Raw genomic sequence first — 17,273 nt, forward strand, 5'->3', positions numbered from 1 at the left:
TTGAAATGTCATCTCATGTCGACCCAGGTGGTCGACATCCCCGCGTGCACAGGCTAATGCCACCCTAGTTTGCTTCATCGGCAAAATATTGTCGCGTACATTTTTTTGGCAAACGGTTTCGGCTTGATTTGGTGCATGAAATTTGACTGAAAAAAACGTAAAAATTCCCATAATCAGAGTGTTTTAATGTACAATTCCCAACACTGGACCTGAGGGCGCTCAATGTTCAGGGCGACTGGAAGCGATTGGCCCAGGATCGAGTTCAGTGGAGAAGGATACTCCATTCGGCGTAGGTTCATCGAAGAGCTAATGCGAGGTATTTTCAAATTCGCATCTGCGAATGCAGTACTACGGCATCCCTGGAAACACAAGAGCCGACGACCTTGCAGGCACTGGCCACATCCCTGTTAGATAAACAAAAAAAGTACCTCTGCTGCATGACACCAAGTGATGGGTTAGATACACCACACTCCTCGTGGAGAAATTTGATGTAAACAGCAAGTTTTTAGTCTGGAGATATACAGCAACAGTTCGCTTACAGGGCGATTATAACTGTAGGGGCAATATGAACATACGGGGCAATATGAGCCACCCTTATTTTGAACTTATTGACAAGTCATGTAAAAGTTATATGATCTTTAGGAGAACGCTCCACATATGCCTCAACGTGAAAACCGCATTAAAATTCAATTTGAACATGAAAATACACTTGAAAATGTAAATTTTCGCGGCATAGGCAAAATTCGTATAAGATTTGAAGTTAATAAATAAGGTTTTGCCACAAAACTGATTAAAATACAGGTCAAAAATGCATCACAATCAAAAGATCTATTATAATTGAATATTGTGCACATATGATGTTACGGTTCATATTATCTTACATGTTAGTGACAATTGTTTGAGTGGATTTATGAATGTTCCATTCCTGAATGTTCTATGTTTGGGCTAGAAGATAGACCATTAGAACTATAAATAGAGGAAGTCCCAGACACAGACTTTATATTGCTGATGCCATATGGCACAAATTAATTCGAGGTGCCCAAATAAGATCTGAATCCTACACCAAATAGAGCTATGTATTCAACGGCTTGGCTGTTGTAGACAAAATGCAAAACGCAATGGAAACACATTTGCGGGATTTGACTGATGGACAAAAATCTTTTAAGGAAACCTCGTCACATCTCGCAATTGGTAACACATTGGACTTTTCTCTCGGGGCACAGAGAGATCGTCAGTTTTTGAATTTGTTGAATATATTGTAAACTGTTTATATTTCTATGTTTGTAAAATAATTTTATTGTAATAGGTTGTAGTGATACAAAGCTGAATTTATCATAAAACTTTTTTTTTCCAAAATCAGTCTTTATGGGGCAATATGGGCATACATGCACAGAGCAAGATATCAGGCCTTAATATGAAAACAAGTTCAAATTTCAGTTGCCAAATACAAGAATATTATCATCTATGTAACATTCATTACGGAAAAGTTACAACATTGATCAATTGAAATGTGGGTGTTCAAACGGTGAAGAGTAGCAAATCGATTCGGTCCGCTATTGTGCGGTTTATTCATTTTATTTGTTATGGAATACTCTAAACTGTTGAAGGAATTTCATATTCTTTCATATTACCACACTTTTCTCTCCCAAAAAAACGTTTCGGATGGGTGGCCCACACTGCCCCAAATGGTGGCTCATATTGCCCCGTATAGTCAGGGAACACACATTGAAGTCGGTTCTATACTATTCCCCAGAAAGCCATACCCCAGAAAACCATTCCCCAGAAAGTACCGTTCCCCAGAAAACAGAATAATAAACATGATTTAATTTTCTTGTTTTCTTACAAACATCATCGCAACCATAATTAAATTGTCTTGATGAGTTGGATGTGCAAGGGCCATTGTGGTAATTATTAGAAACTATAGTTTCAAATACAATGTGCCTTTTGGCATAATGACCATAAGGTGCCTGCCAGAGTAGATGCGTCTACGCGACGTCGCGCGAAAATTGCACGCAAAGGCAGGGGCGACTCGTCCATACGTTCTACCTGTCCATGGAACAGGTAACCATTTTTAGGTCAGAGGTAAGAAATTAATGTCTTGGCAATTAATTATTAGGGCAAATAATTTACTCAGTAAATTTTTTAAACAAAGCTTCACGTAATATTTCCAATGATTTTAACATCTAAATATCTAAAGAAACCAACTATTTCGTAGGCAGATCAAGTTAACGCCACATGCTTGGCGTACAGTCAAATTGCAGCTGAATGTGTGTTTCTCCGAAAAACCACACCCCATCACATAGAAAGCTTTTGCCAGTCGTACGATCTATATGAAGAACCAACAGCAGCGCTGCCAGAAGTCAAATTTTATTGTCAAATTGTATGCTCACTCGTTCTCCGCGCGCAGAGAACCAGCGTGAGCGTTGCCAGCTTTCTCCATTTTCTCACATCATCCTCTTTCGCATGCGAAGCAAGCACGTTTAGTTGCAAGTTCTGCTATGCGCGCAAGAGTCAAACCCGTTCGACGCGCTGCGAGAACAATCAACGACGCGACGCACCTTCGGTTAGACGCGATCGTAGTGTCGGGCTGTGCTTTGCCGAAAGGCGCACCGCGCACGCTTTCGCGCCGATAATTGGAAACAGTCTGTTTTTTTTTCTCGTAATGATTATGCAATGTATCAAGAACAATATTAAATTAATGTTTGCATTTTTAAAGAGTAGAAATTAATCAACTTAGAGAAAAGGTATAGTTTTCACTAAATTTGAAAAATTAAATAACTGGAACACATTTCAGCTTCTAAATGTGACTCATTGGTCGTCACAATCTGGGGTCGCATCAAACAATAATAATTATTGTAATCTCAAAATATGTGAGAGTTTAAATATTAGCGGCGATGGGACCCGTGTACCCTGAATGGTGGAATGAGCCGATATGAAAGATATTTATTCTGAGCAATATCCAGTTATTGCCAACTGTTACCAAGTTAGATTTTAGACGATTTGCGAGAGTCTAAAATTTTAAGTGCATCTAAATTTAAAACTGTTAGAAAAGAGAAAAATAAGTCATTTATTGTTTTGTAAATATTTTCTATTTAAATTGTTTTTAAAATATTTGGTTAAGTTGTACAAGAAAAGGTTGTAATATTAGATTAAATGTCCAACTTTCATTCGAAACCACTCAGCTTGATGAATATTTTTTATCAGCATGGTAGAACAGGTGTAGCAAAAGTCCACGAGACGCCCCTGCGCAAAGGAATAACAATCAATAATAAGGAGCTGACAAATCGCATAGACGCACCCTAAGGGGTGCGCCAGAGTAGAATCGCCTACGCAACGTCGCGCGAAAATTGCACGCAAATGAATAACAATCAATAATAAGGAGCTGTCAAAGTGTATAAACGCTTCACTTCGCATTTCGCGTCTACTCTAGCCGCACCCTAAACGGGACATGCGATGCGACGCGACTCACGCAAGGGAATAACTATTATTATCAATGAACTGTCAAACTACACAGTTGCGTCACGTCGCATCGCACGGTCACTTCTATTCTGGCTTCACCCCAATACAGAAAAAAAATCTTTGTATTTTGAAACACGCCTTGATTGAGGAAATAAATAGAAATAGAGACCCACGCATTTGCCCGGAATAAGGCAATTAAGTTAATGATTCCTTATTTTAAAGCTCGCATTTTCCTGTATAGGGAGTTTTTAATATGTTTGTGCTACGCATGCGTTTGTCCATAATAATGCACAAGAATATAAAAATGAGTAAATAATTCTTTCTTGAAAGGCACGAATTTTCCCGAAATAAGGTTAACGAATGATTCCTTCTTTTAAAATACGCATTTGCTCGGAAAAAGGCAAATTAGTGATACATTCTTTTGACTCACACATTTGCCTGAAATACGCCTTCTTTCAAATCACGCGTTTGCCCGGAGTATATCAAACAAGTGGATGATGCCTTCTTTTGAAATATGAATTTACCCGCACTGATAAAAATCTACAGTTTCATTGAATAAAATTTAAAAAAAATACAAATACTGCCGTTACACGCATAACTGTCCCATGTACATAGGAATCCCAGGTTACTATAAGAGTTTGCCGGGAATAAAGTGAATCATAATTGAACGCTTCTAGAAAAACACTCATTTCGATATAATAAGGTCATTTTTTTTCAATGACTGATTTAGGCTTATAACGGGTGGCAACTAAAACATTGGAATGACTTCAACACTTTTCTATCACAATCAGTGTTGTAAAATGTCATTTGCATTCGTTTGCATAATTTTCCCAGAACTTTTTCCAGAAGTTAGCTATCAATTTATAAGGTATGACGAACCTATAGGCGTATAAATGTGCCTTCAACTTTGTCTGACAAGACATTGTTGTAAATATGTAATCTGGGGCGTGGGAGGTAAAATGTCATTCAAATGACATTATGTCAAATGACACGTGACATTTTGGAGAGATTTCACTCTCCAGCCTCATATGTTATGTTTAGAGCAATGTACCCTTGGACAAGAATATAGCACTACTCAATCGTTATGAGTACATCTAAAATTATAAAGTAAATTTGGCTTCTGAAGAAAGATATGATCCAATTAGTCAAATGACATGCAAATGACATTTTACAAGACTGATCACAATAATAATGCTTTCACAGAAATAAGACTTCATGTAAATGAATCCTTACAATAATCCGCCGAAACAAGAAGTATTGCGGTACACTTAATCAAGCGAACCAAGACCATAAGAAAAGTAACATTTTAAGCGTGAAAATGTTTCGAAAACTGTCATAGCATTTTTTGCTCAACTAAGCTCCATTGTATGCAAAGGTGATTGTAAGGCCAACCATGGACCATATTATGTTAATATTCATTAGTCTAAGTTTGAAGACTAAGGACAACACTTTGTATAACATAATATATTATATCAGATTGAACTGTACTTATTTGTAGTTTTTTCTCAAGCCGTTCTTTTCATTCCAGTTTTTTGGTTGCCAAAATGTGTTTTCATCATTGCAGGAATCTTGTTAAGGGTATGAAAAAAAAATCTGGGATATGGTGCATTCTGGGGAATGGTTTTCGGGGAATGTTTCATTCTGGGGAGTGGTTTTCTGGGGAATGGTTTTCTGGGGTATGGTTTTCTGGGGAATGTTATAGAATCATTGAAATTAATACATTTTCAAAAATGCATTCCAACAATTTCCAAACGCATTTTTCACCATTCATCGACGTAATATGAAAGGTAATACTCCCTAGTAGAAGTCAACTACATTGGAATGATGATTTTTTGAGCTTTTCGGTGCTTTTCGGAACGGTTTCTTTAGGTGGCCGATCACCCAATATCTTTGTAAGTGTACCATAAAAATTATCAACGCAAGATTAGTAGTTGTGAGAAACTTGAATACCAATCGACAAGATAGACGAAAATAACTCCTTTTTTGTTAACATCCGATTACCGTAAACATTGCATTAATGTGAACGATTTCAGTCCGAGTTGAACACAGGAATTCTCAATACTGTTTGACTATGGCATAAACTAACGAAATGTGTCCGAAAATCAACAGATTTGCTTTGATTTACGACGATATTTCTCGGGTACTTATTCAAAAGGACGTATGTGATTTTGTAAACAAAGATTCAAACGTCGATATGACCAATCTGATAGCACTCCCCTGCAAACCAACACTACCAACAGGTAGTCGAAGGCTTCCCCTACCTGTCTGTGAGGATAATTCGCGGTGAAACGACGTTTGAATCTTTGTTTGCAAAATCACATACGTCCTTTTGAATAAGTACCCGAGATTTATGTTTTATTTTTTCATGATGCTATAGCTGATTATGTTCACATCTTGCGACATTGTTGCCAGCTGTTCGAACACACAAATAGCATAATTGAAATTTACTGCGTTTTCTTTTTGATTTTTCAAGACGTCCCAAAGTAGGATAATGAAGATATAATTATGACATTAATAGATAACTGGTTGGAATGAGATTTATTATTTTTTCGATATTTTACATATTTTCGCTGCCGACGACGAGCAACCGACGACGTCGTTAGCATGCGTGGCGGGAGGAGGAAATTTTTTCACTCAGTTTTATTTTGATTGAATCGACGCTAAATGAGCACTATATGGTTTGATAATTTATCAATGTGTAGATTAAGATTCTAACATAGTTCTAATACTTTTTCTAGTATAATCAGATGTGGTTCTTTCAATCACAAACAAACTACATACTCCGTGCTAATTGGAGTGAGAAAGTGGGTATTTGTAAGATTGTGTTGGTGAGCCGCTCAGCAGCCATGAACCATTGCATCATGACGTCATTGACATTTTTTTAACCGTGTTCAAATGGCGAGTGAAGTTTAATGAGGGCAATGTTTACATTTTTTATAGGTATGGAGTTTTTGGCTCGTGCAATCGTCTATTCTGAATGACACCGTAAGAGGCCTTAACTGACTCCAATATTCATACCCAGAAGTCAAAGTATTGCCTTCTAGTACAATTGTGATGTACGCGAAAGGCATAAAAATATAGCAAAACTCACCTATCACTTCAGAAGTTTCCGACTGTGCTTCTTCCTCTGCGCCTTCCATCTCCTGGTCCTCCGCTTGTTCATCCTGCTCTTCAACGTCCGACAAGTTTACTTCTTCCTCCTCTTCTTCCTCTTCTTCGACGTCATTAATAAAATCACTGTCACTTTCTTCTTTCCTAATTGTTGGGGTCTTCGTTGTTCGAACCAATTTCCGCACTAGCTGCTTTTTACCCTGAGCTAACTTTTTCCTATCATGGATCTGCTTTGTTTTCACTTTCAGTACTTCTTCTTCTTCCTCTTCTTCACTATCAACATCATCATTTCCGGAATCTGCCTCTTCATCCTCTTCCTCTTCACCACTTTCTTCCTCTTCTTCTGCTGCTACTTCGTCTTCACTCTCCTCCGCCTCATTACCACTACCGTCTTCTTCTTCTTCCTCTTCATCGTCTTCTTTTTCCACTTCTTCCGGTTTTTCAACACGGACTGTCTTATCCCGCGCCTTGACGTCGGGTGGTTTCTTAACACCGTTACTACTAAATCCATTTGCCCCTGGTGATATCCCGCATGAGTTGCGATTGTCGCTTCCGCAGAATATCCATCATCGGTTTGGTGTACCCTTTGATGTAGTCTTCGCTCTCTATGTAGTCCAAAGCGTTCGACGTCTTGTTTTCGAGCTCGCGAATCGCGTACGTCGGATTGCCGCTATATTTAATCACAACCTCTTCTATCTGATCGGCCCGCTCGAATTCCTTCTCCGCCCGCTCGCGTGCAATTTGGTCCGGATCGGTGCTGAGGATGTCGGACCAGCAGAATTTCTTCTCTTTCTTGGCGGTAGAGCAACCTTTTGTTCCGTTCACTTTCCCGTCGGCCGGAGTTCTCGTGCTGTCTCGTTTGGAGCGAAGATTCTTCGGCGATGTGGTTTTGTTGTGCAGAGTGCTTTCACGGTACGGGAGCACCCCCAACTTCATCAACGATTTGACGTGGTTGATTTTGTTGGTGGATTCCGCCTCGTCCTGTGTGGTAAGTTTCTGACTGTGTTTGACGATGTCTTCGATTACGAGTTTGAGGCGAGACTTGGGTTTGTAGCCCAGTCGCAGCAGCTCCTGGAAGAACAGGGACCGAAGATAGTCGTAGTCCGGTCGCTCGTCGTACGTCAATCCGCCGACGTAGTGCAGGAAGTCGCCGAGATATTTGGGACAGTCTTCACCGTAGATGGTTTTGAGCATCTCCCGAACATCGGTCATGAAGTACTCCTTCATGCGGTGCACCTGTTCCGGCTGGTTGAGCATTTTTTCGTCCTTCCATGGGAGAAATCCACGGCTCCAGAAAATGAGATTGTAACTGAGGAGAAAGAACATGATTTCATAATAAGTAAGTTTTTGTAATTAATTATGCAAATGTATTGAAGAGTTGCCTTGTGAGTTTCTGATTGCCGACTCTTTCAACTTACCCCAAACACTCCAAATCGCTTCGCCTCGCATGCGCACCCATATGCGCATCCCGGGAAGTGAACTCCAGCGTACCATCATGGGCACGTCGCTGGTCCATGAAGAACGGTCGGTGCTGCCCCGTGCTGTCCATGAACTTCGACGCCAAACCGAAATCAATCAAATGAATTCGTTCTTCGGTTTTACCGGTGGGAGTCTGTTTGTGCTTCTTTTTGTCATCCTCTTGCTTGCCGTTCACTTTAAACGTTGACCCATTTTGACTGATCTGCACGTCAATTTGCTTAAAATTTTCACCCACATTTTTACTCGTAATGCGATAAAAGAATGATTTGCTGCTATCTCCATCCTTCTTTCGCTTGCGTTTGTTGTTTCTGTTCTTCGTATCCTCATCGTCACTGTCATCCCGGTACACGATGTTCTTCAGCGGACGCAGATAGTGCGACTTCACCATATTCTGGTAGGTCTCCGACTCGGCAACTCCATTTCCCCGGCAGGACCGCACCGGATTCGATCCACTGAACTCGACTGCCTTCTTCACCATAACCGTCGGCGTCGAGGTAAGCAAACCATTATATCCTTCACCATCGGGTGCAGTCTTTTTGGGAGCTGGCAATTGGTCAACTTTAGGAGTAGAACTTTGGATCACGAGTCTTGCGCTCTTGACGTTGTCCAACTCCGAAATGGGAACCTTCCCTATCATCAAATTTTCCGCTTTGATGTCCGAATGCACGTATCCCTTGTCGTGTAAATGCTCCAGGACGTCCAATATCTGACAAGCAATGATTGGAATACTTTTCGGATCGACCCGTCTGTTTCGGATCAACGAGTGCAGATCCCTTTGGTAGCGTTCCAGGATCAGAAATCGATATCGCTCATCCTTGAAGTAGTGCGACCCGGATGCGATGTATTCCGGCATGCCCGGGGGAATGGGACTGGTGTCTGTGAAAGAGAAAACCATATAATTTAATTGTTTTAACAGTTGTTTGGTTCACTTAATAAAGACATCAAACAAAAGACGTGCGAAATATGCAATCCTGGAGTGATTATAATTAAAATATATAACAAACCTGTTCTTTTAGCCGTGTTGAGCAGTGCATGTATCTCCACAAACAGAGGCCCATTGGAGTGGGGTTCGATCTTGACCACGTACTTGGCATTGTCACTTGTGACTGGCTTGGTAATGTTGTCCGATGCGAGAAAGATCTCCCCAAAACTTCCCTTGCCTGTAAAATAAAACAATTTCAGTGTAATGTAATCTGACTATCGTTAATTCACGCCTCCACCAACCTATTGGCTTCCCGATGCGCCAGTCCTTCAGCGACAGATCCGTCAGTACGGTTCCGTCGACAAACTCCCGCGTCAGTTGGAAGCTCACATTCAAAGCCGGACTGCAGCTGGTGGGGGTTTCGAAGGACACCTTCTGGCGTTTCTGGGGTGTTTCGTAGAGGTGATTTTCAATCTCCACGGCATGTCGCTTGCCCATATTCTTTCCAGGCCTAGTAACTAATTAATTGTGGCAGTTTTATGCGATGGCCTAGAAGAGGTGTTTGAACTTTTCCCTTCGTTTCGGTGCAGCTTTTTGATTTACTGTTGTTTTGCAGTCACTTGGCACTTGGCGCAGCAGCAACGAGGTGGAACGCGTTTAAGCCAGTGGACGACGTCAGTGTGTTCGTTTTGGTTTCAATTGGTGCAGTTGGAGATGGCTGCAAAGGTAAAGGAAAAATATGCGAAAGATGAGGAAATATGCTTCGGCCAGTGTACAAACATTCATGTGCTTTTGAAGTGTGTGTTTTCCTTTTATGCTCTGCTTACATCAACACTGTTTGCAGCAGAAACGAGAAATCGAAGTGCAGCAAACATCATTTTGGGAATAGAAAACTCTTTTGTTAGACTGCAATTACAATGAATTATGCTTTTCGGAATTATGGAAACCAGAGAACACAGAGCAAACTTATCAAGCTGAAGAATTTACATTATTCTAGTTTGCGGTTACACTGGTCTAACTTCAATTTAGACTACACACGGAGTGTATTCAGGTTTTTTTGACACGGTTTCATTTTAATCGATTAATACCTTCAAATTTAATGATTGAACCATTGTTGACCCCACAAAAAAATCAACAAAAAATAAACACACTGATGTAACATTTTGTTTCATTTAAGATATTCTAAATCTCAAAAGTATATATGACAGGACTATGTGATATGCAATATGATCATTAGATCTGTTCAAATTTCAAAAAGTTTCTTAAAGTCGACCAGTCAACTGTTATTCACAATTCTTATGCTAAGATAGACTTCTGGTGAAAATTTCAGCTCAATTGGTTGAAATTTAGGTGTGCTTCAAATCGATTTAGTGTTTTCGGCATGATTTTGCCCCTAAAAAAAATCGTAACTCTGAGTGGGATGAACGAAATTAATTGCAACAACAACCAAATGAAAGCCATACCTATCCTCAAAACTTTGTAGAACATTGTTTTGTAATCGGAACAGATCTTCTATGTGTTTCAACAGATTTCGTCCTTCGAGATACCCAAAAATCAACATTTTTCGTTGATAAAAGGCCTATGAAATCTACATACAGATATTTTTTTAGATTGAATTTGTCGGGAAGTTGCAGCTACACAATGCTTGCAGCTACATTTTAGTATAGCCCGATATTAAATCTTAAGCAAGTATCAAATAAAAATTGTAGAAAATTTAGAAGTGGATTCACATTTTAATTTGCTTAATTGATTGCCTTATTACAAAGACTTGCACGCTGGCAAGCATTTTCATCGAACAATTACCATTGCTTTTCAATAATCGTCATCAAATATTTTTGGTTGGGACCTGAGATGTTGAAACAAAGTAGTCATTGGTGACTTGGTAGAATGTCATTCAACCGTCACATCATCCTGCAACGGCAAGCGTATCTGGTGTAGTTGGTAGGGTGTTCGACTGATAATCACAGTGTCATGAATCGAATCGCACAGAAATTGAACGAAAGTTTTGTTTGACAATTTTTTCAATCATTGATCATACTTCGAATTAGCAACAAATGACATTTTTGCCTTTCTCGTACAAAAAAATTGTACGGAAAGGCCAAAAACGAATTTTTGATAGGAGGCCCGGAGACACACTGTTATATACCAATCGACTCAGTTCGGGGAACTGAGGTGATGTCTGTTTGTGTGTGTATGTGTGCAAATTTTGAAGACACACTTTTGGGAACTTAGCACCAATCTCGCCTTTTTGTATTTGCCGGGTCCGAAACGAGCACCATTTTTGCAGTGTTGATGTACATTATTGCAACATGTCCTGCCCATAGTACCCTTCCAGTTGTATCTATATTCTGGATATATTATAGATTTGTGCGAGCTCGTGGTGGTTTATCATTCACCGCCACACACGGTTCTATAATATTCCCCAGAAAACCGTTCCACAGAATTCCATTCCCCAGAATGTACCGTTCCCCAGAAAACAGAATATATAGATGAACATGATTTCATTTTCTTCTTTTCTTACAAACATCATCGCAAGACCATACATAAAATAATTTGTCCTAATAAGTTAGATGTGCAAGTGCCGTTGTAGTAATTATTAGAAACTGTAGTTTCAAATACAATGTGCCATTTGGTATAAATGACCATAAGATGCCCGCCAGTAAACACGACTTACGCAAAGGAATAACAGTTTGTTATTATCAATGATCTGTCAAACTGAACTGCCGCGTCACGTCGCATTGCATGGTCACGTCTAAAGAGGCTGCACTCATAACAAAAAGACGCAGTGTCAAAATTGGAAAGGCGCGCTTGCTGTCAAATCAGTTGTTCCAATCGAGCACATGGTTCTTAAAAGAAGGAGTATTGCGCCACTTGCAGGGCAGGTACAAAATGACCAAATTCCAAACCGCGAAATCCTCGACTTCAAAAACAAAACCGCGAGAAACACATTTCAATGCAAAATTTTAATACTGTTGCTTTTGATCTATCAAAATATCAGTATCAGTAGTAAAAAATATAATAAGGCCGTTACAAATATTTAACTAAAATTATTTAACAGCATGAATTTGAATCAAGACTGATAAGAACAGTTGACAACTCCGAACTCAGTTTGGATTCTACACATTCGAACTGACATCGATACGAGGTTCTAAGTAGGTTGTCCAGATGGCGTTGGGTCACACTTAAATCATAATTTGGTTAATGATAATTTTGAAGAGCAATAACTTAAAATGAATTATTTTTTTTAGAAACCCAGAGGACTATGATCCTTAAGAACTTGATTTTGTCAAACTGATTCTCCAGAGAATCTAACACAAAAAGCTTGGAGAACTCTCTGATAAATAGATGCAGAGACGGATAGAAACGTTTGTAAGGTCTGCGGATTGTTTAACAAATTGTCAATATATGGTGTGCTGTCCTCGAAGTGAAGAATGGAGTTATCATCACTTCATAGTTCATATTGGAGCAGAGCGGAATACAGTACTTACGCGATTCTGCTCCCCATGAACATACAAGATCCCAGTCGGAAGGATTCCATCCTCTACTGATCACTAATCTATTGCGAGCAGTGGATCGTCGGATTTGCAACCAACCGTGATTTCCCATGGAGTCTCAATTTCTGTAATGTGCTCAAGCACGACCGTTGTAAAATGTCATTGGCATTCCCATGTCTTTTTTCTCAAAACCTTTTTCAGAAGCACGATATCAAATTTAATATGAGGTGTAACGAACTTATAGCGCTTAAATGGTTCTATAACTTTGTCTAACTGGACATTGCATTTCTGTTAAAAAGTCTGATTCGTGGGAGGCAAAATGTTATTCGAAAAAAAATCCACTCGAGCCTCAGCCTCCGCCTTGCAATGTATCTTTGATGAAAAATATAAGACTACCTACTCCTAAAAAAAAGTTTTAGACAAATAAGTCAAATGACATACGGGGGACATTTTACAACACCCCAAGGAAGTCATTTGGGTCCGTTAGTCTTCCTACTATATTTCAATGACGTGAATTTTGTACTCGAAGTTTCCCGCCCATCGTATGCTGATGACCTGAAAATGTTCTTGCAAATCCAATCAATCGACGATTGCTATTTCCTTCAACGTCAGTTAGAATCCTTTGCCAATTGGTGCAACGTCAACCGTATGATAGTCAATCCGGCAAAATGCTCGATGATCACTTTTTCTCGGATTAAAAATCCTAACGGGATTCGATTCGACTACACGCTTTTGAATACCAGCATAGAACGTCTGAGTCATGTCAAAGACTCGGGCGTAATTTTGGATTCCCATCTGACGTACAAAATGCATATTTCATACGTTGTAGGTAAAGCTTCCAAAACCCTGGGCTTTATCTTTCGGATGGCTAAAGAATTTTCTGACATTTACTGTCTAAAGTCTTTGTATTGCTCACTGGTGCGGTCGATACTGGAGTATTGCTCCTCCGTTTGGAATCCCAATTATACGAACGGTGCCGAATGAAGTGAGTCCGTGCAACGACGCTTCCTACGATTTGTACTGCCTAGACTACTGTGGAGAGATCCATTACGCCTGCCAAGTTATGGAAGCCGCTGTGGGCTTATCGATCTGGAGCCGCTAAGAGAACGCCGTAACACCGCTCGAGCTGTACTTGTTGCAGACGTTTTGCAAGGCCGAATAGATTGTAGTGACATTTTGGAACAAATTAATAAAAATGTACAGCCGAGAACACTTCGAAATAACACTATGTTAAGAATGCCATTTCGTCGGACTAACTACAGTATGAACGGTAGTATTGAAGGATTACAGCGTATATTCAACAGGGTTTCTACAATAGTCGACTTCAACCTGCCTCGTCAGACGCTGCATCAAAGATTCAAAAAAATTTTCACATCGCAATAGATAGCTGTTTTAGTGTTTGTGTCCATTTTTTAAAGTTTTTGACGATATGTATACTTATATTTTTCATCATTAGTACATAAGTAGTAGAGTGGGGCGTCATGGTCATTTTTTCAAATCAATGGTTTTTCGAATCCATTCTGGGTCCTGAACAACTGTGCAGAATTTAGGACCGATTGGTTGCTTCCTCGCTTTCCGCATCGCGTTTGAAGTTTGTATGGAAATTAGTATGGGAGAACGTATATTTTTGCATTTCTACTACTAGAGGTTTCAGTTCATCGTAAACCAAGTGACACATTACGTTAAAGTATAATCCAAAAGATGCTGAAAAACTTTGCTGAAGAAGGCACGTTGCTGGAACGTCCACGAAAAAAGTTATAACGCTTCGAACATTGAGTGTTTAAACCATATGTAAAAATTCATTTATTCTGCCAGCACTGCCGTACTACGTTGACCAATAATTTAACTGAGTGTTATTTCAAAATAACAGATCTTATAGGGCTTTGGAGCTAATGGGAGCTATCCGGAATCATTTTACAAAGAAAAAAGTCCGGCAAGAAGGAAAATGGGTTTTGCCCTCCGATAACCATAGGTTGTCTGGTAGTGCTGGCAGTAACATTGATTTCTTACATATGGTTTGAACAATCAATTTTCGAAACGTAATAACATTTTTTGTAGACCTTCCAGCTACGTACCTTCTTCGGCAAAGTCTTTCGGCATCTTCCAGACTATATGCTAACGTATTGAGTCACGTGATTGATAATAAATTGAAGCCGCTAAGAGCAAAAATGTGAAAAAGTACGTTTTCCCATACTAATCTTCATGTAAATTTGAAACGTGATGCGGCATGCGAGGTTGCAACCAATCGAACCCATATTTTGCACAGTTGATTGGGGTCCTAAAACGATTCAGAAAAAAACCTTGATCTCACTTGATCGGACGATGTTTGCGTTTTTCCATACAACTGCGCCCCACTCTAATAAGTAGTCTGTTTATGTAGACCTTAATAAAATAATAATAAACACTGGGCACAAGCAAATGAAGAATCGAGGAATTTTGGAGCGCGAAAGCATAGCATTACGGTGTACTTCGTAGATTGGATACTAGTGATAGTCATGTTTTTCTTTTGAAATCCTTATTCAGATTGCTATCAAAAATCAAGGTGGGTGTGGTCCTTGATTTCAATCTAGGATAAAAATCACAAAAGCATGAGGATTACTACTCCTGGCCACGCCCATCTTCATCGTAACTTGGAAGAGGAAGGAAGTGTTGATGTAGTACTTACTTAACGAGAGGTCCCCGACTCAGCGACACCCTCATAAGTACCACGGAGTTGGATATTTGGGAAGGTATTCGTTGGGTCAGGATTTGCCTGTAGCTGACAATGTGACCGTGGTAAATCTTACACCGTAACACACCACGCAAAGGTGTCTACCCAGCGTTACGGGGCCGAGGATTTTTGGATTGCGAAAAGGCAGAAACGTTTTTACCCGAAAAAATATCTAACCAATGATATTTTACTTTCCCATCAAAAATGTTTATTAACTCAAACGATTCTTTAATTCATTTAGGGTCAACTTTCACAAAGAGCTCATATTTTTTGACGCCTCTAATTATTTTTAAAATTTAAAACAATAAATCAAACAAGTGCTAATCTTTAAACTTGGCCTCACATTCGTACTATTTTAAACCAGCACAAGGCCAATCCTTCAGGCAGGTTTACACCTGTCGCACTTTTTTACTTTTTGTTTATGAAATTAAAAAAAAATAGGTTCTTAAAAAAGTTAATCTCAAAAGAGTCAAAAAATTGACTGAGACTTCAAAACGAGATACAATTTTTGACGAGAAAGTTCAATTGAGCTATGACAGTACAAAGGACTGGATTGCAAATAGTTGGAATAAGCAGCCTGGTACACTGGGAGTCACCATGGAGAAGCATTGGATGAGGCAGAAGTCGGAAAGATGAGGCGTCTCTATATCGCTCAATCGAGTGGAAAGAGTTGATAACAACCAGCATAATTACATACTATAATCAGCATGCTTAAGTTCAGTTCCGGCGGCCCCATGTGCGAATTTCAATGCGTTCAATCTGGTCACTCACACGAACACCCAGACCTTAATAGTCAAATTATCGTTCCCCAAATTGTAATAATGAACCACAATATTAGTGACCTCATGGGAACCACTCTCAAAAATATTGGAAACAAAGAATAACTTTTAAACACAATTCAGCGTCCCGGCAATCCAGAATTACAATATGATCAATCTGTCAGGTCAACGGACGGTCTATTAAATATCGTGTGGACATCAAGCAACATTTATACGATAACTAAAATATGTTAGAATCCCAAAGTATTGCTTACTATTCACTCATATAAAAAACAACATTAACATTTTGAATTTTCGAGAGAGTGTTAATATAAATCTGCGATTTTCCCGACAACATTTTAAGGAACCGCGGCTGGAAGTGCAAATACGCGAAATTCGTGAAAAATGCGAAATCCGCGACTGTTGTAACAGCCCTGCACTTGTATAAAGCAGGCACTTTAGTCACGTATATTCTGGCCTGGCATAGCATATGGTCACGTCTAATCTGGCTTCACCCCAAAACAGAAAAAAAAATCTTGTTTCGAAGCACGCCTTGATTGAGGAAATAAATAGGGACCCATGCATTTGCCCGGAATAAGGCAATTAAGTCGATGATTCGTTCTTTTAAAACGCGCATGCACTGAATAGGGTAAATGAGTATTTTTTGTGTGCTATGCACGCGTTCGTCCAAAATAAGACACAAGAATATGAGTCAATAGGGTAAAGAATGTATTTTGGCTCTTATTTTGAACCACCAAGAAGAATTTGCACTGCAGTGGTTCAACATATGAGCCGTCGAACTGGTGGTCCAAAATACCTTCCTTACCGTAAATCCTTCTTGAAGGCACGAAGGCATCCTTCCTTTGAAATATGAGACAGCAGCCCAGGAGAATCCACATAAAGGTTACTATTAGAATTTTCCGGGAATATGGTGAATCATAATTGAACGCTTCTAGAAAAGCACACATTTGCTCAAACTTACTTTTACAGCATGCGTTTAGTGTCTCATTGCTGATTCTACATTTGTTTCTGCAAAGTTGCAAAGTCATTCGAAGAACGGCGTGAATATAATAAGGTCCATTTTCTTCAATGATTGATTTGGCCTTATAACGGGTGGAAACTAAAAAATTGGAATGACTTTAATACTTTTCTATAAGAATAATAATGCTTTCACAAAATTAATTATGACATGATGAATCCTTTGAATTGTCGACACACACTTTCACTCCAACGTTGCTTACAACATGCCGTCGAAACAGGAAGTATTGCAGCGCACATTTTATCAAGCGAACCAAGATCATGAGAAAAGAACGCGGTCGAACATTTTAGGCGTGAAAATG

At 39.5% G+C, this 17,273-nt stretch overlaps 1 protein-coding gene across 1 annotated transcript in view; it reads right to left on the bottom strand.

Moving 5' to 3' along the window:
* Nucleotides 1–17,273, bottom strand: part of LOC134204146 (uncharacterized) — a 38,505-nt gene that overhangs the window by 12,195 nt on the left and 9,037 nt on the right. The window contains 5 exon segments of the mRNA XM_062678971.1: nt 6,551–7,085; nt 7,087–7,879; nt 7,989–8,925; nt 9,054–9,209; nt 9,274–9,689. Of these exon segments, the coding sequence (XP_062534955.1) occupies nt 6,551–7,085; nt 7,087–7,879; nt 7,989–8,925; nt 9,054–9,209; nt 9,274–9,469 (2,617 nt within the window). The 5' untranslated portion in view covers nt 9,470–9,689.

This window comes from Armigeres subalbatus, unplaced genomic scaffold (genome assembly GCF_024139115.2).
Source record: "Armigeres subalbatus isolate Guangzhou_Male unplaced genomic scaffold, GZ_Asu_2 Contig423, whole genome shotgun sequence".
NCBI lineage: Eukaryota > Metazoa > Arthropoda > Insecta > Diptera > Culicidae > Armigeres > Armigeres subalbatus.